Source organism: Mastigoproctus giganteus, chromosome 9, assembly GCF_048544385.1.
Source record: "Mastigoproctus giganteus isolate SK-2022 chromosome 9, ASM4854438v1, whole genome shotgun sequence".
In the NCBI taxonomy this organism is placed as follows: domain Eukaryota; kingdom Metazoa; phylum Arthropoda; class Arachnida; order Uropygi; family Thelyphonidae; genus Mastigoproctus; species Mastigoproctus giganteus.
The window spans coordinates 87,415,381-87,440,842 of record NC_143583.1 but is presented as its reverse complement, the minus strand read 5'-3'; the positions used below and the strand labels follow the sequence as shown (position 1 = coordinate 87,440,842).

The 25,462-nt window shown below is 37.8% G+C and overlaps 1 protein-coding gene across 2 annotated transcripts in view; it reads left to right on the top strand.

The window, feature by feature from the left end:
• Positions 1-25,462, top strand: part of LOC150080527 (adenomatous polyposis coli protein-like) — a 384,350-nt gene that overhangs the window by 206,047 nt on the left and 152,841 nt on the right. For both annotated transcript variants that reach the window (XM_090381301.1, XM_090381300.1), the window contains exons 9-10: positions 6,194-6,457; positions 19,157-19,246. In XM_090381301.1, coding sequence (XP_090237427.1) covers positions 6,194-6,457; positions 19,157-19,246 — 354 coding nt within the window. The remainder of the gene's footprint in view (positions 1-6,193; positions 6,458-19,156; positions 19,247-25,462) is intronic.

Sequence of the window (25,462 nt, the reverse complement as noted above, 5' to 3'; positions counted from 1 at the left end):
CCATTCAAGGCTTTATACACCTCTATCAGATCACCTCGCCGGTGCCTAGTCTCCAGACACTGTAATTTCCAAAACTTAAGCCTTTCTTCATACTCGTTGCCCTTCTCTGTACTCGTTCCAGCATCTCTACATCCTTCTTGAAATGAGGCCTCCAGACCTGTATAGAGTACTCTAGGTGTGGCCTGACCATTGCCTTATACAAGGGAATAATCGCCTCCTTATCCCTGCTAGAAAAATTCCCATATATCATCGACAATACACCATGAGCTACTCTTGCAGCCCGTCTGCACTGCTCAGAAACTTCATATCTGCCTGCACAACCACCCCCAGGTCCCTTTCATTCTCTACAACTGTCAGTGTAGTACCACAGAGTTGATACGTTGCTCTGGGGTTGCTGTTTCCCATATGTAGTACTTTACATTTGTCAATATTAAACTTTATTTGCCACCTCTCAGCCCATCTGCTCAACCTTTCCAGATCCTGTTGTAGCAGCATAATGTCAGTAGTGTCCTTAACAACCCTGCCAACCTTTGTATCGTCTGCAAACTTGGACATTAAGCCTGATATACCATCATCAATATTATTTATAAATACTGAAAACAATAATGGACCCAACACTGAACCCTGAGGGACTCCACTAATAACATTAGTCCACGATGAGCAGTGTCCACTGATTACCACTCTCTGCCTTCTCCCCCTCAACTACCCCTTTACCCATAGCAGCAATTTGCCTCCAATGCCACACTGCTCCAATTTGTGCAGCAGTCTTCCATGTGCAACAGTATCAAAAGCCTTTCTAAGATCCAAGTATATAATATCAAAGTTATTCCTGCATCCATTTCTTTTGTGACTGTATCATAATATCCAATCAAATTGGTCAGGCAAGACTTCCCCTTAACAAAACCATGCTGTATCTGAGCTATAACATAAGTCTTGTCTAGATGATCCTGTAGTGCTTCTTTAACCAGTGCCTCCATTAATTTTCCTGGAACAGAAGTTAAACTCACAGGTCTATAATTACTTGTGTCAGGCTTTGATCCTCCTTTGTGAATTGGGGTCACATTTGCACATCTCCAGTCTATGGGTACTTCCCCTGAGTCCAAGGAAGCTCTCATAATTATGGCTAAGGGCTTGCTTACTTCCTTTGCTGCCTCCTTCAATATAACTGGATATATCCCATCCAACCCAGGTGCCTTTCTTTTGTTTATCTTCAACGATTTCTCCTCCACTTTACTCTCAGTTATGTCAAGATTATCTAGCTTACTGCCAGAGTTGAACACACCTCTGGCATTCCCCTCGCCGAATAACTCCTCATGTGTGAATGTCAATGCAAAATATTCATTTAGTTTGTTAGCTACCTGAGCAGGATCATCAACAGTTGACCCATCGATATCAAGTGTACCAATCTGATTCATCCCCTTTCTTCTAGAGTTTACATAAGTAAAGAACTCTTTGCTGTTTTTCTTTGCATTCTTTGCCAAAGATTTCTCATAATCTGCCTTCGCCTGCCTAACCTCCTTTGTAACTTGGTTACAGATCAACTTATATCTATTGTAGGCTTTTGTGTCACGTGTTACTTTATAGGTATCCCATGCATTTTTCTTCTCTGCCATATGTCTCATTAGTTAGTTGATCTGACATCCATTTAGGCTGCTTCCCATTTTGAATTTGCTGTTGGTAACATCATTAGTTGGTCCCACTGTATAGCATTTAAATACTGTCTCAGACCATCGTAGTCGCCTGTATGAAAGCAATAACCCTTTCCTTTACCCCTGATGGTAGTTACCCCTTTGAGTAAATCCCACTTAAGCACAATGTGATCACTGCCACCTAGTCCAGGTGGGCAGGAGCGGCAGTGCGTAGCACATGCTTCTTGATTAGACCGGGGTTCGAGCCCGTGACCACCAAATATGGAGGATGCGGAAAGGTTAAGGAATGACCACTGCATATCCCCGGAGCAATATGGCCTTTGTTGCTAATGCTCCTAAAAAACCAAATAACAACAACTGCCACCTAGTGGTTCCTCTATCTGCAGATTCTTAATGCATGAAGAATCACTACTGATAATCAAATCAAGAGTATTACTCCCTCTAGTTGCCTGCCGAACATGCTGTTGTAGAAAACAATCATCCAATAAATCCACAAAAGCCTTGCTAGTGTGTGAGTGACCAACCCACAAATTCCAGTCAATATCTGGGAAATTAAAATCCCCCCCCCCTCCTTATAAGATTTTCTGATTTACTGGCCCACTATTACCCTGTATAGTTTCTTATTATACTCATCAGAGTCATTAAGCCTATAGCACACTCCTACTCCAATTTTTGCTGCCAATGCTTATGTCACACCAAACTGACCCGACACTGCACTGTCCAACGATGTCGACTGGCTTCACTTCCTTGGATTTTACGTGTTTCTTAACTAATAGCATAACCCTTCCTATCCTTTCTGTAGACGTTGTACTCCCCAAATTCTACTTCTGCATTCCTTATATCTGTGTGACACCACGTCTCTGATTTCCCAACAATATCTGCCTTTGATGCTTTGAGCAATACCTCAAATTCATCAAATTTATTTACCAAACTTCTAGCATTGGTGTACACGCAGGTATACATGCACCTGTTCTTTTTCTTAGCTACTCTAACACAACCCATGTGTTTACTTGTACCTCAATGACTCCCAGCAGTGTCTGAAATATCCTGCATCTTGTTTTCCAGGCTTCTGCTCATTCCAATAGAAGCAATGCAAGAATCACTTTCACATCTGCCATTGGCTACTGTTAATCTATTAGTCCTTGTATCCCCCCCCAAAGCTAGCAGTTTTCTGACCCACCTAACACTGCTTCGATAGCATCAGCAAATATTCTTGCACCCTTTCTATTTAAGTGTATCCCATCCCTGTAGAAGCAGTCCCTTCTGTTAACAAGTACAGACCAGGCTGAAAAAAATTCTATCCCTTGAGCCTTGCACAATCTTTCCGGGGCCGAATTGATCGACAAGGCTCTCATCATATACTCCCTCCTATCGTGTCTGGGCAGAATTGCAGACACTTTCAAATTCAACCCTAATTCATGGCTTTTTTTCAACAGTGACCTGTACTTGTTAAGTAGTTCTGCCGGTCTCCTACTCTTAATATCATTAGTAGCAACATGTACAACTATATCACCTTTTGCGCCCTTGAAAGATGATAATCACTCTACAACGTCATCAACGTTTGCCCCTGGCAGACATGCCCTGGTCCTGTTCCACCTATCCTTTTTACAAAGCATGTTCCCCGTTTCCCTGACAATAGAGTCACTAACTACTAGTTCCTGTGGCACCATCGCATTCTGCCTTGGGGGTTGCCGCTGTGTTGCGTGATGACCAAGTGCAAGCTCTGGCATTGATGTGGGCAGCTGAGAGCTTGATGGGCCCCTCACTTTAGATCCTTCGAGGGCATCCACCCTGTCCTTCAAGCTCTCATATAGGCCCATAACAATGCTGAGATGTTGCCTGATTTCGTTACATTCCTTGCATCGCACACACACAAAGACATCCCCCATGGCAATATCATGTCCTGTGCTCGATTGCTCCGCAAACATTATGCAAGCAGTGCATTTTAAAAGGCTGTGATTCAGAGGGCAACTGCCCCCCCCCTCATTTCTCCTCTGAGCCACAGCACTCCCATTAGCTTGAGTCTTTTGCTTTGCTGCTCTGCTCTGAGTCATGATTTCGATTTAATTTCAATAAAATTTCAATTTTAGTACAAAATTATAACCCTAAACTTGTATCCCAACACAGTTATAACGCTGTATATATTTTTCAGTATCAAATATTATCTACAAGTTCCGTTTATATAACTTCCGTATCAAGTTATGATATATAACTTCCGTATCAATATATGAGTGCACAGAGCTGGACTCGTGATTGTGTTTAGCCAAAACATTTGTTCAGATAGTGACAAAAGGCATCTCAGAATTTGTGTAGAACTCTTATTAATATATTCATGTTAGACAGTGCCCTCTCAGTCAAAAATGCCAGCAACATACCTTTTGTTTTGCTATACAATTGCTTTGTGTGTGTGTGTGTGTGTGTGTGTGTGTGTGTGTGTGTGTGTGTGTGTGTGTGTGTGTGTGTGTGTGTGTGTGTGTGTGTGTGTGTGTGTGTGTGTGTGTGTGTGTGGGAAGGGTTGCAACTATCCACTGGGATTACTGTTTGATTTCAAGATCAACAACTGACTTGCTGGCACTGTGGTAGATGACTTTCATCAACCGGTGAAATACCACCACTTTGCTTATTGGAGGCTTGAAGTGGTGAAACCCATGTTTAGTCTCTAGAGAAAAGTCTCCGGCATTCCCCCCCCCCATACTTCTCCTTCAACCCAATCACGGTACTAAGTACTATAGGTTGATACCTTTCGTGTTTGAGGTTTTCATAAAAAAAAAAAAAAAAACTGTTCATGTTGTATTTCTGTTAGCAGCTATGGCACTGACTAGAAATATGTCTCATGTTCAGCATTTTCATTAAGATGGGATGACAGAATTCGATGGAGATAAGAGCTAAGCAGTGGCAGTTAATCTTGTCATTTTATTTCAAAGTTTTGCAGAAGTTGAGGGCCATCCAGATTTTTGTCACTTCTGACAGTCTCCCTACTCTCTTTGCAACAATAGTGGCATTTGAAAATTTGTGTTTGGCTCATTATAGAGTTCCTGTGTGCTATTTTTAGATTAAACTTATGTTTGGAGAGAGTTCAAAGAAGGTCAACTAGATTAGCAACCATGGCAAATCTTTATTTCCATAATACATATACAATATGCATCAAGTATGTAACTTGCGGTTTTTCCAGTTTTAAAGCAAAACTTGACCCATATCTTCATTATTACTGACAATAAGAAACTGCTGCTGTAAATGAGTGAACAGCTTACTGTGTTGGAGGTAAGGATGAAATGTGCCCAAACACATTGTTTGGAAATGTGTTTGGATAAACAGTATTTCTGCCATATAGAACACAAGTTTAGCGGGAGCCAAAGAACTGTTTGCTAATATATTATTATATATGACGCACTGTGCATCAGGAGCATCTTTATTTCCAACACATGTACATCCGAAATTCAAATAACTGTCATCATACTTTTGTTTTGGTCTTTTATTAGTTGGTTCCTGTTTTTTCACTTCGGATTTTTGGGGAACAAAAGGCTGTGATTGTTCATCCTCACTTTGAAGTTTGACCACATTTGCAATACTAGAAGCGCTTGCCTTTCGAAATACTGATAATCAAAAATTTATATTAGGAAGTGAGTTCAGTTATGATATTGGGTCACTTCCCCCTCTCCTTCAACCTGTGTACTCTAGGCCTGTGTACTAAATCACATACGGATGGCACATTAGATTACTACGTTGCTACTTTTTCATAGATGTCATTACCCCTACGCATACTTCTTTAGGCAAAAGTCTGCCAAAATAAAGTGTTCCATGGTCTATTTGATTATTAGTCTATGCAAATATATTAATAACCGAAAAAAAATATAATCTTAAAAATTATAATGATAAAAAAAAGAGGTGTACGCTGCAGATTTACAAAATTTATTTATTTATTTTTTATTATTAATTATGGTTTTTCACGGAACACTTGTTTACATCTCACGGAACACTAGTATTCTGCGGAACACAGTTTGGGAAATGCTAATATAGAGAGTTCCAACTGGCATCTTCTGCGTGCCGGGATCGAACTCAATTGAACCCATTTTTAATTCAACACTTTAGCCATTGCTTCCTTCTAAATCACCAAGTACTTTCTCCCCAGTCCAGCAGCCTTATTTACCAAAACTTTTTCTAGTAACTTATCGTCTTTAATTGCCACAGTTCTTCCATTTTTAAAGATAAATGCAAAATATCCATTCTCTTCATTTGCTTTGTTCAAAAAAATCAGCCAAACTGATTTTTTTTTTTTTTTTTTTTTTTGTATATCTGTAAAACTCTATGCTTTTCAATTCAGAATGAATTTGAAGAAAGCAATTGATTAGATTCTGATAGTCTTGTCTTTTAAACATTCATTTGGTTGGGAAGGAATTTTTCCATGCTGTTTATTAACTGGAGCCAAAGCATTCAGAGGTCAGTATATTTCATTGTTGCATAGATATTGGTTTAAGCTGTTATTTGTGTTTGTTTGATTTGGACTAGAAAAACAGATATAAAATGAATCTTTTATTCTTCTTTAGGATGTTTGCCTCTCCTAGTACAACTTCTTCATGGTGAAGAGAAGGACTCTTCCTCAACTGTAGATGATGCTCAGACAGTACGGCAGTCTGTAAGAGATGCTAAACAGAGAGCAAGCTTAGCACTTCATAACATTGTGCATGCACATGCTGATGACAAGAGAGGTCGTCGAGAGGCTAGAGTTCTTCGTTTGCTTGAACAAATAAGAAATTATTGTGAACACCTTAGAGACATTGAGGCTGGAATAGTTGAAGATAATCAAAATGGTTAGTAAAACTTAAAGCATGTTATTATTAACATATAATTTTTTTTTTTTAAAGTGGCTTGTTTGTCCTTCACCTTAATGTTACTGCTTATCCCTTTAAAATGAAAGAATGGATTTTTTATTTCATGAAGTATGAAAATTTAGATAAGACTATTGGAGTATTGTCTACTATCATAGGTAAATAAATAATGCTTCATAGTAAAATTGTATTTACATTGCTACAAAGCTTATTAACCACCAGTCTGAGAATTTGTATGATCTATCTGCTTATGAACTTTTTGGATGTTCTTATCACTAAAAGCTGTTTGAAAATTATTGGCTTATCAAATCCTTCACCAAGAGGAATCAAACTGGCCATTGATTCATATCATTGGGAAGTTCCCACTACTTTGCAAAAACAGCTCCTTCAGTTCAAGCTCATTTTTACAATCCCCTCCCCCCACATAGGTTTTCTTTTCACATAGGTACCTTATCCTGTTGGTCTATGAATTTCTTTGTGCTGTCAGCCTCAGTTACAATAGCAGTAAAATAATTTTTTTAGAATCTGGTCTAAGCCTTTCCTCATAATTTGGATTTATGGCCCCTAGTTCTGTTATCATAACAGTGAAAATTTTGCCTTCATTCGTTTTATTATCCACTCTCCAGAGCCTTATAGACTTCACTCGGGACTCTTCTACTTGCCAAGCCCTGTAACCCACATATTCCAAGTCTCCTTTTATGGCACCCTTTTGCAGATCTCACCAAGTTGGCTGCCCATCTTTGGAACCTTTCAAGCTTTATTATTTTTATGCACATTGTTGTAGGTTTCACAATTTTGACATTGCACCCTGTATCCCTTCTTTGATGTCATATAAGAAACCTCTGCTTCAGCCTCCACAGGATGAATTCATTAAACAGGTTCTTTCCAAATGCAATAATGATTTAAAGGGGTTATCCATTTGATTTGGATTTGTGGAAATACAACACCAACTACAGGCAAGAACTTGGCATCATGGACAGTGTGTGGGTCAGCAGTGCACTTTCTTCCAAGATCTGTTGTTTTAACCTGTAGGCTGCAAATGTAACCTGCTGAACCTGCAGATTTAATTATTTTGATCATTTTCTTTACTGTTATTCATCTGAACAATAAAATTAATAAAATTAATTTTATTGGTTTTAAATTAATTATGATAGTTTTTCCTAGCTTTAGGAGTTTAATTTCCTGCAGTTGTGTGTGTGTGTGTGTGTGTGTGTGTGTGTGTGTGTGTGTGTGTGTGTGTGTGTGTGTGTGTGTGTGTGTGTGTTTTGACTTTATCACTATCCAACTTAATGCTTTTCTTCTTCCATTCAATCCCACCAACTATATAAGTTATTTTTTGGTTGCTATTCCCCACCTGTATGACATTTAGCCACATTAAGACATTGCTGCTGCTTAGCACTGTTCATTAACTACTCTTACCACATCTTCTGATATCAGTGTTTGCTCAGATCATGTCAGTGAAATTATTCTTGTGGGATAAAATCCTTTTTTCTGCACTCAACCTTAAAATCTTATGCTTCATCTAAACCTTGGTCTTAAAATAAATTTGCCAAGGCTGTTCAAAGTGAAATTGATTTGCATCCAAAAATCCAGGTTCATTTTCTGATTACATAATCTTGCTACTGCAATGCAGTTATTAATCAGTTCAAACTGTATTAGAACAGGCTAAGAGTAGAAAACTTGCTTCTTGTCCAAACTGTAGTCAAGCATTCTGATCTTTTGCCAAAGCTATTAGCTGTAACTTTTGCCTATCTATACTGGGAAAATTTGTACAATACCCGTAAGACTGCCAATCGTCCTTTTGGTATTCGTCTCCAAGAGCTACTCAAAGAACTTAATATCAAGGTAGACAAGGTTGCCCAAACACCAAAGCAACCCCTTCCACCCTGGCATGCTCATGTTCCAACATGTGACTTCTCCCTTAGAAATTGGGGAAAGTCGGACACTCCATCATCTGTCTACCTGCAGCTTCATTCAGCACACCGAACTGAACATTCTGACTTCGCGCCAGTTTACACAGACGGTTCGAAGTCGGAATCATATGTGGGATCTGCTGCTGTCTTTACAGACAGCACTACATCGGAGCAGATTCCCTCTGAATGCAGCATATTTACTGCAGAGCTGCACGCTATAGAGTTAGCCTTGGATCACATTAGTAAATGCCAATACCAATGGTTCATTTTATATTCCAACTCTCTCAGCGTGTTACAGGCTTTAATATCTGTGAGATATAATCCTCATCCGATTCTGTCTTGCATTCAGCAGAAGATTCACTTTCTCCATGAACGTGAATATGATATCTGCTTCTGCTGGATTCCCAGCCACATTGGGATTATGGGAAATGATTTGGCTGACACTGCAGCCAAATCAGCAATTCCCAATAATAATTGCTGCCTGTCAGTCCCCTATACAGACTACAGGCAAATAATACACCAAAAGATACATTCCCAATGGCAGGATTCGTGGAATAGACAGACTACGAATAAATTATATCGTATAAAGCCTGTAATTGAACCGTGGCAGTCTGGTCTGCGCAGGAATCGTAAGGAGAAAGTTGTTCTTGCTCGGACCCACGTAGGACATAGTCATTTGACTCATTCGTTTTTGCTGAGGGCTGTTGACCCTCCTATGTGTGAGTCCTGTGGCACAATTTTAACTATCAGACACATTTTAATTGACTGTCCAGATTTTAGCAATATCCGTTTTACCGCTTTTAACCATCTGACTGAGCTGTATACACTCAGTCAGATTTTATCCGACAATGACCATGTGTCTGCTATTTTTAGCTATTTTAAATCAATAAATGTTTTTACTTGTATTTAAAATTTACATGTTATTGTTATTTCTTTATTGATTTATCTTTTCTACATTTTATACCTGTTATTTTATACGTTGACATGGTGACCTAAGTAATTAGGTCAGTGAAAGTTTAAATTTTTTTTTATATATCACCTGGTTTTGGCGCATTATAGCCTTAGTTGCTAATGCACCAATAAAACCCAAAAACAAACAAACAAACAAGCTTTACAATAACAATCACATTAGCACTGGCATACGATGCAAGAAAGCAATCTTATGCAGCATCAGCCAAAAAAAAAAAAAAAAAGAGAAAGAAACCTCACATTTCACCCCTCCATTCGTTCCAAATGCCCGTTGAGCTCAGCCTTAAATTTATTTAGGCTATTGGCTTCCACAACAAAAGATGGAAGTCTGTTCCACCAATCAACTACCTGCTGGCTAAAGGCAAATTTCCGCACATCTATTCTACAACTATCTTTCCTCAATTTGAAACTGTAACCCCTCTGGTTCGTAGTCTGAGCAAGAGGAAGAGTCCCAACAGCATTCAGCTTGCTTCCTGGGGAACTCCTCTAATAACATTTGTACAAGAAGAGCAGTGTCCATTGATTACCACTCTCTGTGGTTCCCACTCAATCATCCCTTTATCCATTATAGCAACTTACCCTTAATGCCATACCTCTCCAATTTGTACATCATAAAACAGTGAGAACATACAGTTGTTATTGTTGTTGTTATGGGGGCTTAATGGCACATAAGCTACTATGGCTTTAATGCACCTATTCAATTTTAATATAAATTTGCTTCAGAAAATGAAAAATTCGGAAATATTTGCCTTGTCACCAATGAGATTCTCCAAAGTTATTGGTTTATCAAGATTTAGTTGTGATAGCAGTGATTTAGCTGTGAAAGAGTTTATTATTTGTTTGAGAGTGCCATATTGTTGTCCATTCTGACAGGCATGCTGCTTGAATAGTTAATGCATAGTCTGATGGCGGAACAGGGATATTAGTTAAGTCTAAGGTAGTTGGATTTTTTGCAGCTTTATCAACCAGTTCATTACCCAAAATGCTCAAGAAGCTTGAGCTTTATCTGTGCTCTCTTTTCTACATCTTAGGTGCGTCAGTCAGCATCCCGACTATGCACTTGTGCAATCTAAACATGATTATGGGTCCCAGGTATATGCCTCAGCCAGTAACAGTGTACTTCGATGGCTGGACCCTATCCATCATCAGGCCACATTGTTACTGAAGCATTTCAAACAACCCCTGTCCAAAGCCTCTACATAGAAGCAATTGACACCATTAATGCTCTGACACAAGCAGTTGTCTCTAAAGTGCATGTTAAAACTAAAATCCCTGTCAGACCATCCGATGTAGACATCTGTTTTTGAGCTGCTTTGGGAAAATTTGTACAAAACCTGTCAGAATGCCATTTGTCCATTGGGTAAAAGCTATGCAGAGAGCTTATCATCATGGTAGACAAGGTTGCCAAATCACTAAATCAGTCCCTTTCATCCTGGCATGCTTGTGTGTGATTTTTCTGTTAATAACTGGGTAGTAAAGTCTAGTACTCCATCTGTCTACCTGCAGCGCTATTCAACACACTGAGCTGATCATTCTGAGTTCTTTCCAGTTTTCGCTGATGGCCCGAAGTCGGGATCATATGTAGGACCTGCTGCTGTGTTTCCAGACACCACTACATCAGAGCAGATTCTCCCTAAATCTAGCATATACACCACAGAGCTGTATGCGATAGAATTAACCTTGTACCACAGAACTTGTGACTGCCAATGTTTGTTTATGTACTACGATTCTTTGAGCATATTACAGGCTTTATTATCTTTGAGGCACAATTCTCATCCAGTCTTGTCTCAGGTTCAGCAGAAGATACGTTCACTTTATGAACATAAAATTTGATATCTGCTTCTGCTGGATTCCTAGTCATGTTGGGATCAGGGGAAATGATTTGGCTAATATCGTGGCCAAATGAGCACATCTCACTAATCATCGTGGTCCGTTAGTCCCCCATACAGACTATGGGCAAATAATTCACAAGATTCAGTCCCAGTGGCAGAATTCATGGAATGGAAAGGATAAAGCCTGTAATCAAACCATGGCAGTCTAGTCTGTGCAGGGATTGTAAAGAGGAAGTTGTTCTTGTTCGGCTCTGCATTTGACACATTCCTTTTTGCTGAGTGCCAGTGCCCCTCCTGTGACACCATGTTATCCATTAAGCATATTTATTTGACTGTACAGATTTTAATGATACGTGTTTTGCAGATTTTAACCATCTGTTTATCCGACAATGACAGTGTCAGATGTTTTTAAATTTTAACATGGGTTAATTTGTATAAATGTATTTAAAATACTGAAATATATACAGTAGAGCTCAATAATCCGAATGAGCCAGCATTTATTTTTTTTTATTATGCTGGTGCCATAAAATAATTACAGTAAACACCAGTTATTGTGATCATGTTTGTGAATTAAATTTTGATTTTATTAAACAGCAATCCTAATAAGCAAAAATTGGAGGAATATTATCCACAGGCTATAAAAATGAAGATATAAAGCACAAATTTACAATTTTATTACCTAATCAATTAACAAAATTAAATGTTATGTGAAAATTGACTAACAAACCAGATGCTGAATTGACAAATGATCAACAAACTGAATGCTGTTCAACTCAACTACTCTTGCTGAAAAGAGCGAGAGATCTGGCAATAAAGAAATAAAGTTTGAAAATGAATTACTATTGGATTACTGCGGACACAGATCGAAATGGAGACAGAATAAATATGACAAGTTTAATAATAGGAAAAACATGTATTTAATTAGATACAAAAGCTTTTGGTTAATTTGTTAACCTTCCTCAGTCAAACTGACAGTTAAGAGTGGAACATGAGGGCGTGTACTGCCAGTCATGTACATGGACTGTGTGATTAATTGTTAGATGTTGAAGCCTGTGGTTGTGATGCATGTGGACGTTGCCAACTTTTGTCATTTATCAGAATGATTGCTTCGATGATAGGGCGGACACGACATCCACTGCTCCTGTTGACCGAGGTTATTAGAACATGTGATGTTCAACGACTCCAACCAGGTGCGTCATTGGTAGTGGCGGGACCTATCTACAATCACAACATTGCGGTGTGGATCAATGTTATGGTGGGTGGACCAAACGTGTTCGGCAATGGCTGAGTGTTCTATGTCCATTAAGCGGATTGCTCTTTCATGTTCCAAAAGACGTTTTCCGAGCAGTCTCCCAGTTTCCCAATGTAGCAGCTAATTCAGTCATGGCAAGAGATGCGGTAGACTGGACCACTTTGTAGTAAGGTGGGAACCGGTGTTTTCACTTTAGAGAAAAGGGATCGTAACTTTCTGCCTGGGAGTTGTATTTTATCCCATGTGATTTTAGGACCCTAGAAACCTGTTGTGATAGATTTGGGTAGTATGGGATAAAGGTGCTGGTGGTTGAGTCATTACTTGGGATGTTCCTGTTGGTTCAAAATGAAGCAAAAAATAAGTAATTATTTTCATTAAAGGCCTATACATATGTGTTATTGTGACTGAAAGTTCCATTTGTTTTTTCACCTATGAAAAAAAATGCGTAAGTACAACTTAGTGTTTTATTTTTTTTTCTTTTTCTAAAAACTTACTAAACTTCTTTATTTTATTTATTTATTTATTTATTTTTTTGTCTCTGGAACAGTATTTTTGATAAGTTTGAAAATCCGAACAAATCAGAAGTCCGAACTACCCCCGATCCCAGTTAGTTTGAATTATTGACGCTCTACTATATATTTTTTATTACATCTGCCTTTTATCCTTTCACTTATATAACTTTGGCGAGGTAACCTCTTGCAGAGGTTACCAGAATTTATTTTTAACTCTCTTTAAACTTGTCTTAGCATATGCTGGTAATGCACCAAAAAATCTTAAACTTAAGGAGTCTTCCACAACTTTCTGGAATATGTTCAAATATTCTAGAAATTTCTAAAATATTTGTTTTTTGATTTTTATATATAAATATTTTGATAAAAATTAGTAAACAAGTTGGTCCTATTTTAATAAAAAAAACTTTCAAAATTATGAAAAATGAATGTGATTCCAAACTTTGGGGGGGGGGTGAACGTCCATGTGGCCCTGTTCAAATTTGGCTTCTGTAATTTCTCTTCCAAACCAATCTGAACATTTGCCACAACCAGTCAGCATCTGTTGATTGTCTAACTTCAAACTTGCATAACCAATTTTTTTCTTATTCCATATATATCCTTTCAATGTCAGCTTCCTGGAACATTGTTCATATGTGGTGGAGGGAGAGGGGAGAGAGAGAGAGAGAGAGAGAGAGAGAGAGAGAGAGAGAGAGAGAGAGAGAAAGAGAGAGAGAGAGAGAGATTCAGCATTTTGTTTATTCTTTTGAGGTGCTTTATACCCTATTAAGCCACCCTTGAGGTGCCTGGTCTCCAGGTTCTGTACTCCACATCTAGGATTTTCTTCATAAGGAAAACCCTTAGCAAACCAATCCTGTGGCCATTCTTTCGGCACTATCCTCTGTGTATTTTTAAATTAGACTGAATACAGTACTTCAGATGTGATCTTATTTTATAAAGAGGAATAACATGCAGTATTTCAGATGTGATCTTATCATTTTATAAAGAGGAATAATATCCTCCTTCCTGCTAGCAAATCTTCTCCAGATCATTAATAACATACACAGTCTTCCTGTCTGCTTACACTGCAAAGAAAACTTTGACTGTTGTCTCATAACCTTCTAAATCTTGCTCTTTACCACCTTTATACCTTTCTTGCTAATCTGTATATTTCTTTCCATGACATGTAAGAACTTATATTTAATAACATTAAATTTTATTTACCATCCCATATACCTTTAAATCATTGGCAAACTTTGGTAGCGTTCCCTGCTTCTCCTCATCTTATCAGTGAGGATGATAAACACAAGAGGAATGGGCCCAACATCAAACCCCAAGTAGGGGTTTGATGTTGGGCCCATTGCTGCAGTGGTCCACTCTGAGGAATACCCATTATTATCTCTACTTTCACTGAGCAAGCCCTTGATCCATTTCAGGATCTTCCCAGTAATTGCAGCATGCTCCACTTTGTAAAGTAGCCTCTTGTGGGGGATCAAATAAGAAATTTTACTAAAGTCTAGGTATACATTATCAAAATTGTTTTCTGCATTTAAATGCTTTGACTGAAGTCATGAATATGAATAATACGAATTATACAGATTTGTCAGGCTAGCCATTCCCTTCACAAACCCATGCTGTGATATTTTAGGATTCCATTCTTATCAAGATGCTGTATCTTATCTTTAATGACTGATTCTGTTGACTTGTTCACTGCAAAACAAATTCTCTATGACAAACTTGAAAAAAGAATATCAGTTACAGATATCTGTAGAGTAGCTGCTCAAAGTCACTGCTATTGGCTTCTTTGTATGCTTATGCATGATGTGCCACCTCTACTCAGACCTTTTGCAATACTTCCACATCAGCACATATCACCTGCATTAAGATGTGCTGGCAGTTCCAAACCAACATCCATTTGGCCTCTATTATATACCAGTGAATTTAATTAACCCCCTAATAAAAATTGATTGGGTTCAGTTTGGAAAGTGAGTGTTCCACCTAACAGGACCATTATACCTAGTCCAATGGCATAGAAATGTAGAACATTGGATAGCCATCCATTGATGCTCCATCATGATACCACATTCCCTGGCATATGTATAGTGATATATCTTCCAAAAGGTTCTGGAAGGATGTCATGGAGGAAAATGTGGAATGCCCATTTACATCAATATTTCAGGAAATAAATAGGGATTTTTTTTTTTTTTTTTTTGCCTAAAATTTCAGCCCAACATAACTGCGTATTACTCCTGGTATGCCTGCTCACATACTGTACATGATTTTTAATGTCCATTTATGCATGTGATACTATCACTCCATAGATCATGCCCAGTCATAAAACTTTGACAATTTTCTTATGATTTTGCACCTGGTGATATGAAATGGATAATGAAATGAAGCCAAAATTTTCAAAATTGAAGGATTCTCAAGAATTCAGAATCAAATTGTTGAAACTGAATTAAATAATAAACCTAAGTATATAAGAAAACATTGAGACCAAGTGCTGTATACAGACTGCAAATCAGTCATAAAAAACATCTGTGAAGAGAATGGTTGCAGATCTGGCAGGCTCAGGGTGGTAATAAGCTGCTGCAATTCAAACGGGAACCTCAGTTGTGGGCATCAAGCATGAGATCAAATAGGCAAGAGGAGGTGATTCTGGCTACGACGTGTGTTGGGCACAGACATCTAACCCATGTTTATCTGCTCAAAGTGGGGAAAGATCCACCTATTTGTACATGTTGTCAGACTGCACTTCCGGTGAAGCATATCCTACTAAATTGTAACAATTACATTAATACTCGAAACACAATTTTCACATCTGCAAAAACCTTTAACATTATTTCATCTGATTGGAGACAATGCAAATCTAGCCGAGTTTTTTGCGTTCTTGAAGCAGACACGATTATTAAACAGATTTTAAACATTTCAATATGGCCTTAGCAGCCCTTGTGCCATTAAACAACAAGCCAACAACAACAAAACATTAAGGATGTTACAACATAAAAAAAGTAACAAAGTTTTTAACAAATTTTTTTTTGTTTTAAAAAAAAAACAGGGCAAGACTTTTTTAAACAAAAAATAAAATAAAATAAATAAATAAATAGTCTCACCCCGCCTTTTGGCCACTGCTCTTTGGGGACTAATGTTATTAGTAATAACAATGGGCCCAACACGAAACCCCAGGGTTTATTGTTTTCTATATTTATCAGTGATATTGATGAAGGTATATCTGGCTTAATATCCAATTTTGCTGATGATACAAAGGTTAGCAGGGTTGTTAATGACAGCAGTGACAGTACGTTTCTGCAACAGGATCTAGAAAAGTTGAGGAGATGGGCTGAGAGGTGGCAACTGAAGTTTAACATTGACATATGCAAAGTAGAGCATATGGGTAGCAATTACCCCAGAATAACATACCAACTGTGTGGTACTACACACAGGGTAGTGGAGAATGAAAAAGACGGTGGTTATTGTGCAGTCAGATATGAAGTTTTCTGAGCAGTGCAGGCAGGCAGAACAGCTCATGGTGTCTTGTCAGTGACATTAGCATTAGTAGAGGCATATGATGCAAGAAAGCAAGCTTATTCAGCATCAGCCAAAAAAAAAAAAAAAACCCACTCCCATTTCACCCCTCCGTTCGTTCGAAATACCTGTCCAGTTGAGCTTTAAATTTGTTTAGGCTATCAACTTCAACAAGTGATGGAAGTCGGTTCCACCAACCAACCACCCGCTGGCCAAAGGCAAATTTCCGCACATCTATCCGACATCCGTCCTTCCTCAATTTGAATTTATGCCCTCTGAGGTGATTATTCTGAGCAAGATGAAGAATCCCATTGGCATTGAGCATGCTCAAACCATTCAAAGCCTTATACACCTCTATCAGATCACCTCGCCGGTGCCTAGTCTCCAGACTGTAAATTGCTGATTTACTGAATTGCTGAAAAATACAATTTAATTTACAATAAAGTTTATCAAGATTAATAGATTTACTGATTAATTGACAATATTATATTATGCACTATACTACACTAAGCTTATGCTATCGTGTAAAAATGGCGGGAATTCACGAACGGTACTTCTACGGACTCGTGAGTATTGATTAGCTTCCAAATCTCGCTATCTCAATTTAGACTAAACTAAGGATCCTGACTAGGTCTATAATCTACTTATAGAAGATGAATTAATATAACAATTGGTTAATAAATCGACTAAATTTGGTTAAAAAAAAAAGACCTCTCGTTCAATTTGTGACACGTGGATTTGATACCGTTACCGATACTAAGTAGCACACGCTTCTTGATTAGACCGGGGTTCGAGCCCGTCACCACCAAATACGGAGGAAGCGGAAAGGTCAGGGAATGACCACCGCATATCCGGGAGCAATATGGCCTTAGTTGCTAATGCTCCTAAAAACCAAATAACAACAACAACAACCGATACTAAGTAATATCTACAAAATCTTTGTCTAAGTTAAACTTTAAACTAAGTATCGTAACTAGGAATATAAAGCTACTCTAGAAAATAAGTTAATATGACAATTTAAACTAATAAATCAGAAAATAAATCAGGAAAAACTTCTCTGTTTCAAGAGCTTCAAGGAGCTATGGCCGCACAGGCTAACCTTGCACCCAGACTCCCAGACATACAGGAATACCAGGAGGGAGAAAGTGATTATCCCTTTGTTTAAGGCAGTGGTCAGGCCACACTTTGAGTACTGCACATACAGGTCTGAAGGCCTCATTTTAGGAAGGATATAGAAGTACAGAGAAGGGCAAAGATTGGTGAGGGAAACAAAGGGTTGCTCTTACCAAGAAAGACTTAAAGTGCTGTGAATTGCAGTGTCTGAAGATTAGGCACCTGTGAGTTGATCTGATTGAGGTGTATAAGACCTTGAATGGTTTTAGCAAGCTCAATGCTGATGGGATTCTTACTCAGTTTACCTGGGGGGGGGGCATAAATTCAAGTTGAGGAAAGACAGTTGCAGTATTGATGTGTGGAAATCTTCCGTTAACTAGTGAGTGGTTGATTGCTGGAACAAATTTCCATCGGTTGTCATGGAAGTTGATAGCTTAAATAAATTCAAGGAAGAACTAGGCAAACTTTTGTAGGGAATGTTAGTTCCATCTTGGTAGCTTGTGCAATTTCCTTCTGTTTTGTTTAATATGCATTCCTGTATGCATTGTTGACTGAGGATGGTGACAGAAGTTGTTTGTTCCAGCAATAAAAATACAAATGCTTAAAGTTTTTAAGTATTTGTATTTTTAATCTTTTTTGATCAACAACTATGGAAAGTGTACTTGTTTTAGAAATGGAATGTTTTTAATTAAATTTTATTTTTATTTCTCATTTTTAATGTAATTTTTGGCTTCACTGTTCAGCTCTCCTTTTCTTCATTATTAATTATAGTCAACTCTAATTCATCAGGTATGCATGCTCCATTAAATAGAAACTCTTAATTGATGCTCTTAATTTAGCCTCCTTTTTAGTTAATTTTAAACTTTTAGAATCATTGGCTGTTGATTAATGTTAGCTGTTAAAAATACAAATTTAATTATTTGTATTTTTAATCTTTTTGGTGAACCACTATGTAAGGTGTGCTCCTTTTAGAAATGGAATGTTTTTAATTTAATTTTATTTTTTTTCCTTTTTAACATATTTGTTACCTTCACCCTTCAGCCTCATTTATAATAATGCATCATTATAATTTAGCAGTTTGGTCATTAAGTACCAGAGTTTGAAAGCAAGGTATCTCTACTTGTGGTTGGATCCCCCCCCCTACCCACACACTGTCCATTCCTTGCTTACTACATTTCTGAATATAGCTAATGCATTAAAAATTAATTGTTAAACAAAGATTTCATTGTATATGGCAATCTTATTTTCCATGTACTGTTGCAAAACTCTAAAAATATTTTTGGAGGTGCCAGTAAACAGTTTGAACCTCTTAAGTGTAACAGTATCTTAAGAAGGTGGATCTTAATTTTTGAACCAAACACCTATGTTGGAACCAAAAACTTCTTAGCTAAATAGAATCTTAAATGAGACCTTAAACAGACTTCATTGTATTAGGAAAAAATAGCATGGATAAGGCCATGTTTTTTCTTTGCTACCCATTTCATATGAATTTTTGAGTTTAAGCCATTTTATCTTTAATTTTATTTAACTTTATTGTTATTTACTTTTGTAAATCAACTGTAGTTTTTTATGAAGAATTTTTATTTTAGAAAGAAATGAAGATCATCCTGGTCCTGCAATAGCTGCACTTATGAAACTCTCATTTGATGAAGAACATAGGCATGCTATGTGTCAGTTGGGTAAGTTGCATATGCTATTTTTTTTAAACACTTCTTGCAAGAAATAATTTGGTTAAGAAGAGAAGAACTTTGTAAATGCTTCATTCCTGTTCTCCAAAGCAGTTTTCCACAGCCGGGGGGGAAAAAAAAAAAAAAAAAACTTTTTCCCAGCTGTGGAATACCTTTATTGATATGTCTTCAACAGAAGCCTAGCATCTTTAAAAAACATTAATAAATAACAATACATTAAAAGCAATATGTGTGTACAAATTAAATGCAAAATTAGTGATGAGAAATTAATGGAACATTTTCAGAACCCTGGGGTTCTGCAGAGACATTTTCTCTCAGTAAGTTTTCCCCAGACCTTCTGTGTATTCTAAGAATGTTATGTGTTATTGACTGGATTTGCTTGTTTATCTAGTATATGCCAGAAGTTTCATTGCTCTTAAGTTTTTTTTTTTTTTTTTACAGAGCTGAATGTGGGGCAGTGTCATCATGAATAAAAATGAATATTAATCCATAATCAAATTCTTGTTTTTGCAAGGCAAAGAGCCAAGGACTATGCATGAAGAGATGTGTATGGGGATATTTGTCCATTGTATGATGTAAACCATTGGTGGAAACAGTTCAAGTATGGCTGGGAGAGTGTCCATGATGAGAAAAGAAGTGGGTGGCCATCCACATGTCACACTGCTGAATTTGTGGAGAAAATTGAACTGCTGATTCTCAGTGACCACAGATTAAACAGGTAGTTGCTGAGCCCAGGGTAAGATATGGATCTGTGGAGAGCATAAGTCACAATGATTTGAATATGAATAAGGTCTCAGCACAATTGATTCCTCACTTGCTCATGTCTTTAGAAAGAAGAAAAGTAGGCCTGCTGGCCTCGTGCCAAGCGTTTCTAGTGATCAGACAGATTTCTCTGCAATTATAAGGTGATTTCTCTGTGATTACAAGATGATTTCTAGAGTCTAAAGCGTATTCTCTGTGTATATATAAATATATATAGGTGCCTGAAAGGTATTTAGCACAAGAGTTCCTAAGAAAGGAAAGATGCCTTTCTTTTATTTATATTTTAACTGTATTAACTGCTAATCTATTTTTGCTTGGTTACTAGGTGGCACCGCTCCTTCCTCCCCATGGTGGGGCCAGAAACCCGAGAGGAAACGCTCTCACTCCCAGGGCTAAAAGTAGCAAACATGAGTGATCCAAACATCAACCACAAATCCCAAAGATCTGACTCCTTTGAGTTTGGAAAAACGAGGACAATGAGACTATTGTAACTAAAAGGCAAAAAAGGGCATGACATTGCATCATGCACCAACTTTTGTCTTTCATTCTATGACAGAATAGCCATTAAGAAAACTGTTGCCATTTGTGATCCAGAAATGTTTAGAAAGTGTGGCTGGAACACCTAAAAATATCAAGCGACTAAAATCAGGCGGCACTCTAGTCGAGACAGTAGATGCCAAACATGCAGAAAGACTGCTTCAAATGAAAACATTTGGTGGGATCCCAGTAAAGGCCTCTCCCCATAATATGCTAAATACTCCATCAAAGGAGTAATTTCTGAATGGGACCTTATCTGCATCTCTGAAGAAGAAATTAAAAACGAACTGGATGATCAAAGAATCATAGCTGTGAGGAGGATAAAAGTTACTAGAGATGGGACACTTACCCCCAACCAGAAATCTCATACTGACGTTTATCTCCTAAACCACCTATGTCTGTGAAGGATGGATATCTAAATCGTAACATCAGACCATATATCCCGATGCTTCTCCATTTCTTTAAATGCCAAAAGTATGGTCATTCAGAAATGGCATGCCGTGGCGTTGCTATCTATTCCAATTGTGGATTTCAGGAACACAGCAATCAGAACTGTTCAGACGAGAAACTAAAATGTCCAAACTACAAGGGGGACCATTTTGCCTGTTCCAAGAACTGTGAATATTGGAAAAGAGAAAAGAAGATTCAACGATATAAAGTAGAACATTCTGTCACATACCAAGAAGCTAAGAGAACTGTACTCCTGACTATCTTAAACAGACCTTCCTATGTGCAGGTCATAATGAATCAGTGTACGATAGAAGCCCAAACAGATTTTACAATTCTTCCAAAGAAGTCCATCTCAGACTAGGCACAAACACTACTTACAACATCTCAGCCAAAACATCAAGAGAAACTTGCCAAGACACCACTATCTGTACCTCCCGATGAAAATCACTCAGAAACAAAAGCCCCTTGAGGAAAACACAATGTCATAAGCCAGAAGTCGGCTGAACAAGTGGAGACAGACGTGACCAACCAAGTAGACAAATCAGTACTAGAGATTTTCACAGAAGAAAAGATGGATACCGGAAAACCATATTTCCCCAAAAAGAGAAAACCTATGTTTGAAAGATTTAAAACAGCATCTTGGAAACAGTCTGAAAACCCCTCCAAAACCAAGTAAAGAAAACCATAATCCAGTGGAACTGTAGAGGATTCCTCACTAACATAGGAGACATTGATCTGATTGCACAGTATGCTCCACTGTGTCTTTGCTTACAAGAAACCTATCTCAGACCTCAAGACTCTACCTTAATAAAGAACTTTACAGCATATCGAAAGGATAGAGTAACTGGTGGCACAACCCATGGTGCTGTGGCAGTACTTGTAAATTCTCGCATTCCTTCTCAGATTGTCTTTCTAAACACAACCCTTGAAGCCGTTGCAGTTCGCATAGCCACTAGATCTCCCATAATAGTAATAACAATTTATGTTCCACCAAACCAAGATTTATTACAACAGGGTTTAGAAGCCATAGTAATGCAGTTACCTACCCCATTCTGTATACTAGGCAAAATCAATGGACATAGCCTTGTGTGGGGTAACAACCACAGATTGGAGAGGAGAACAAATTTAAAAATGGATAGATGAGAATGATTTAACTTTGTTGAATGAAGGCACACATACATACACACACATTTCTTATCAGGAAATAGCACAGCTATCGACCTGTCTGTTCTCCAATACTATTTCTAGTACTCGACTGATCAGAGCACAGTGATCCTCTCAGTAGCGAACACTATCCAATAATCATAACCATGGCATTAGGAACCACATGCAAGTCACATAACTCCTATATGGAAAATAAATCGAGCAGATTGGGAATTTCTGGTATTTCTCCACTTGTTCTCAAAATCTGTTCTCCTGAACTTACTCCTGTTCTTTACCGCCTTTTTTCACTTTCTTATTCCAAAGGTGTTTTTCCTTCTGCTTGGAAATTTGCTCATATCCAGCGGGTTCCTAAAAAGGGCAACAAATCACTCCGATCCAATTATCGTCCCATTGCAATTACTTCTACTCTTTCTAAAGTAATGGAGAAATTAACTGCCAACTCTTAAACTACCTAAAAATCTTCCATCTGATCAACAATTACCAGTATGGATTCCGTCAGCATTGATCCACTGGTGATATTCTGGCTTATATTACCCATTTATGGACAAATTCAATGGAAAAGTTCGGTGAAACACAAGCAGTTGCTCTTGATATCTCAAAGGCTTTCGATCGTGTTTAGCATAAATGTCTTCTAAACAAGCTTCCATCTTATGGGTTGCCAACTGTTTTTTGTAATTGGTTATCCGGTTATCCAGTTTTCGCTCTGATCGCTCACTGAGGGTGATGGTAGATGGCTCTCTGTCTTCTAACTTCTTCACTAATGCTGGTGTCCCCCAAGGTTCAGTTCTTTCCCCCACTCTATTCCAATTGTATATTAATGACCTCCCATTGATTGGAAATCCTATCCATAGTTTTGCTGATGATAGCATATTGCATTTCACTTCCATTTTGAGAAACTTTGCTTTGCTCAATCAGTTTCAACTTCTCAAATATCCGCTACCAATTCCTTAAATGCTGACCTCCAAGTAATTCTCCAGTGGGGAAAAGACAACTTAATTGATTTAAATCCTTCTAAAACTCAGTCTTGTCTTATATCTCGCAAAAAAAAGGATTCTTCTCCTCCTATGCTTATTTTTGGTGATACTCCAATTTCTAGGCAAGATGATATATCTCTTTTTGGGATTACCCTGACTTCTACTCTCTCTTGTGCATAAGCACATTACAAATATTGCTTCCTCTGCATCTAAAAAACTTGGTTTTCTCTTTAGTTTTCTGCATTACTTTTCTTCCAAACAGCTGTTCACTCTGTACAAATTGCAAATCTACCCTGCCATGGAATATTGTTCCCACATCTGGGGCAGTGCCCCCAAACCTCTCTCAGGCTTCTAGATTCCATTCAGAAGAGGGCATTTAGGTTAATTAAAGACTCCTCTTTAACAGAGTCTTTCCACTGTTTCTGCTGTATGCCTTTTGTACAGATACTTCCATGGGCAGTGTTCTTCTGAATTGGCTTCTATAATTCCCCGCTCTCTCTTTCAAAACAGTCCGAACACGTCCTGCCACCAACCAACATCCATTTACTGTCCAACTTCAAACTCACTGTACCAACTTTTTATCTTCCTTGTTTATTCATTCATTCAACTGCCGTTTTCTGGAACAACCTTCCTTCATACGTATTTCCTGAAAATTACAGTCTACAGAAGTTCAAGTCTAATGTCAACAAATGTCTTCTTTCGTCTTCTCAACCTTCAGCTCAAGCACGGTACTAAGTACTATAGGTTTCTAATACTTTTGTGTTTGGGGTTTTCATAAAAGGGAAAAAAAAATTGGGAAACATAAATCTTTGCAAAACTAAATGTTGATACTATCAAGCATAAACCGTCAGATGCAGCAGAACAATATGTAATAAATAAAATAATTTAAGCTGCGATCTGACTATTCCAAAAACATCAACATATTTCCCAACATAGTGGAATGAAGAATGTTTGCAGACTAAAAAAGAGCAAAACAAAACCTGGAATACTTTTCAAAGATATCCAACTATAGAGAACCTCATTGTTAAAGAATGCACATGCAGGAGCCAGATATATTAGGTGAGCCAGTAGGAATGCATCTTGGATAAAATTTGCATCTACATTAACAAGTTCCACACCATCTAAAACTGTCTGGAATAAAATTAACAAAATGAATGGCAGATATCAGTTTACTCCAACTCCGATCCTAAACTGGAATGGGCAAGTCACTTCAGAGCTGTGAGAAATAGCCAATGCACTGGGCAAAACGTGCCAAAATATCATCGACCACCTCATATACTCCCAGTATTTTAAATATACAAAGCAAGGATACAAAGATACAAACTGAATTTTTCTACAAGAAATGATGAGTACAACCTACGTTTAACTCTCCATGAATTGAAGCACGCTCTATCACAGACAAAGCAAAGTGCTGAAGGTCCAGACCACATTCACTGTATGATGTTAAAGCAACTTGTTGATCAATCCCAAATGGCATTACTAGAACTATGTAACAGAATCTTCCTAGAAAACCAATTTCCAGACAGTTCACATCGTGCAATAATTCTTGCTTTCCGAAAACCAGGTTTCAGGAAAAATCGTTCAACTAGATTTACTTATCAAATTAGAAAACAGTGTACAGAATGCTTTTATCCGAAAAGAACACCACATAATGATATGTTTCAATATAGAAAAAGCTTACAATACGGCATGGCATTATGGAATTATTCAAAACCTGTATCACCTTAGATTACCTGGACATCTTCCTAAATATATTCAAAATTTCTTATGCCATGGGACATTTCAAATTAGGTTACAGAATGCTCTTTCAAAAGTTTTCACCCAAGCAGAGGGCTTGCCTCGGGTGTCTGTGCTTAGCACTCTACCCTCTTTGCAATCAAAATAAACTCCATAACTGAACATATACCAAAACTTGTTGATACCACTTTGTATTTTGATGTTTTCAGTATTTCCTGTCACTCTCAGAATATGCAAAATATAGAACGGCAGATACGAGGAACAATAAATAAAATAAGCAAATGGCACAAAAAATGGCTTCTGGTTTTCCACACAAAAAACTGCATCTATACACTTCTGTAGGAAACGAAACCTACATCCTGATCCTGAACTTAAATTGAACAGATATATGATCCCCTGTTGTACCAAGCATAAGATTCTTAGGACTTCTCTTGGATCAGAAACTAACATTCCTTAAACATATTAAGCAACTAAGACATTCGTGCATCAAGAAGTTAAACCTACTCAAAGTTCTTTCTTCAACAACTTGGGGTGCAGATCAACATACACTACTTAAACTTTATCGAACAATAGTACATTCCAA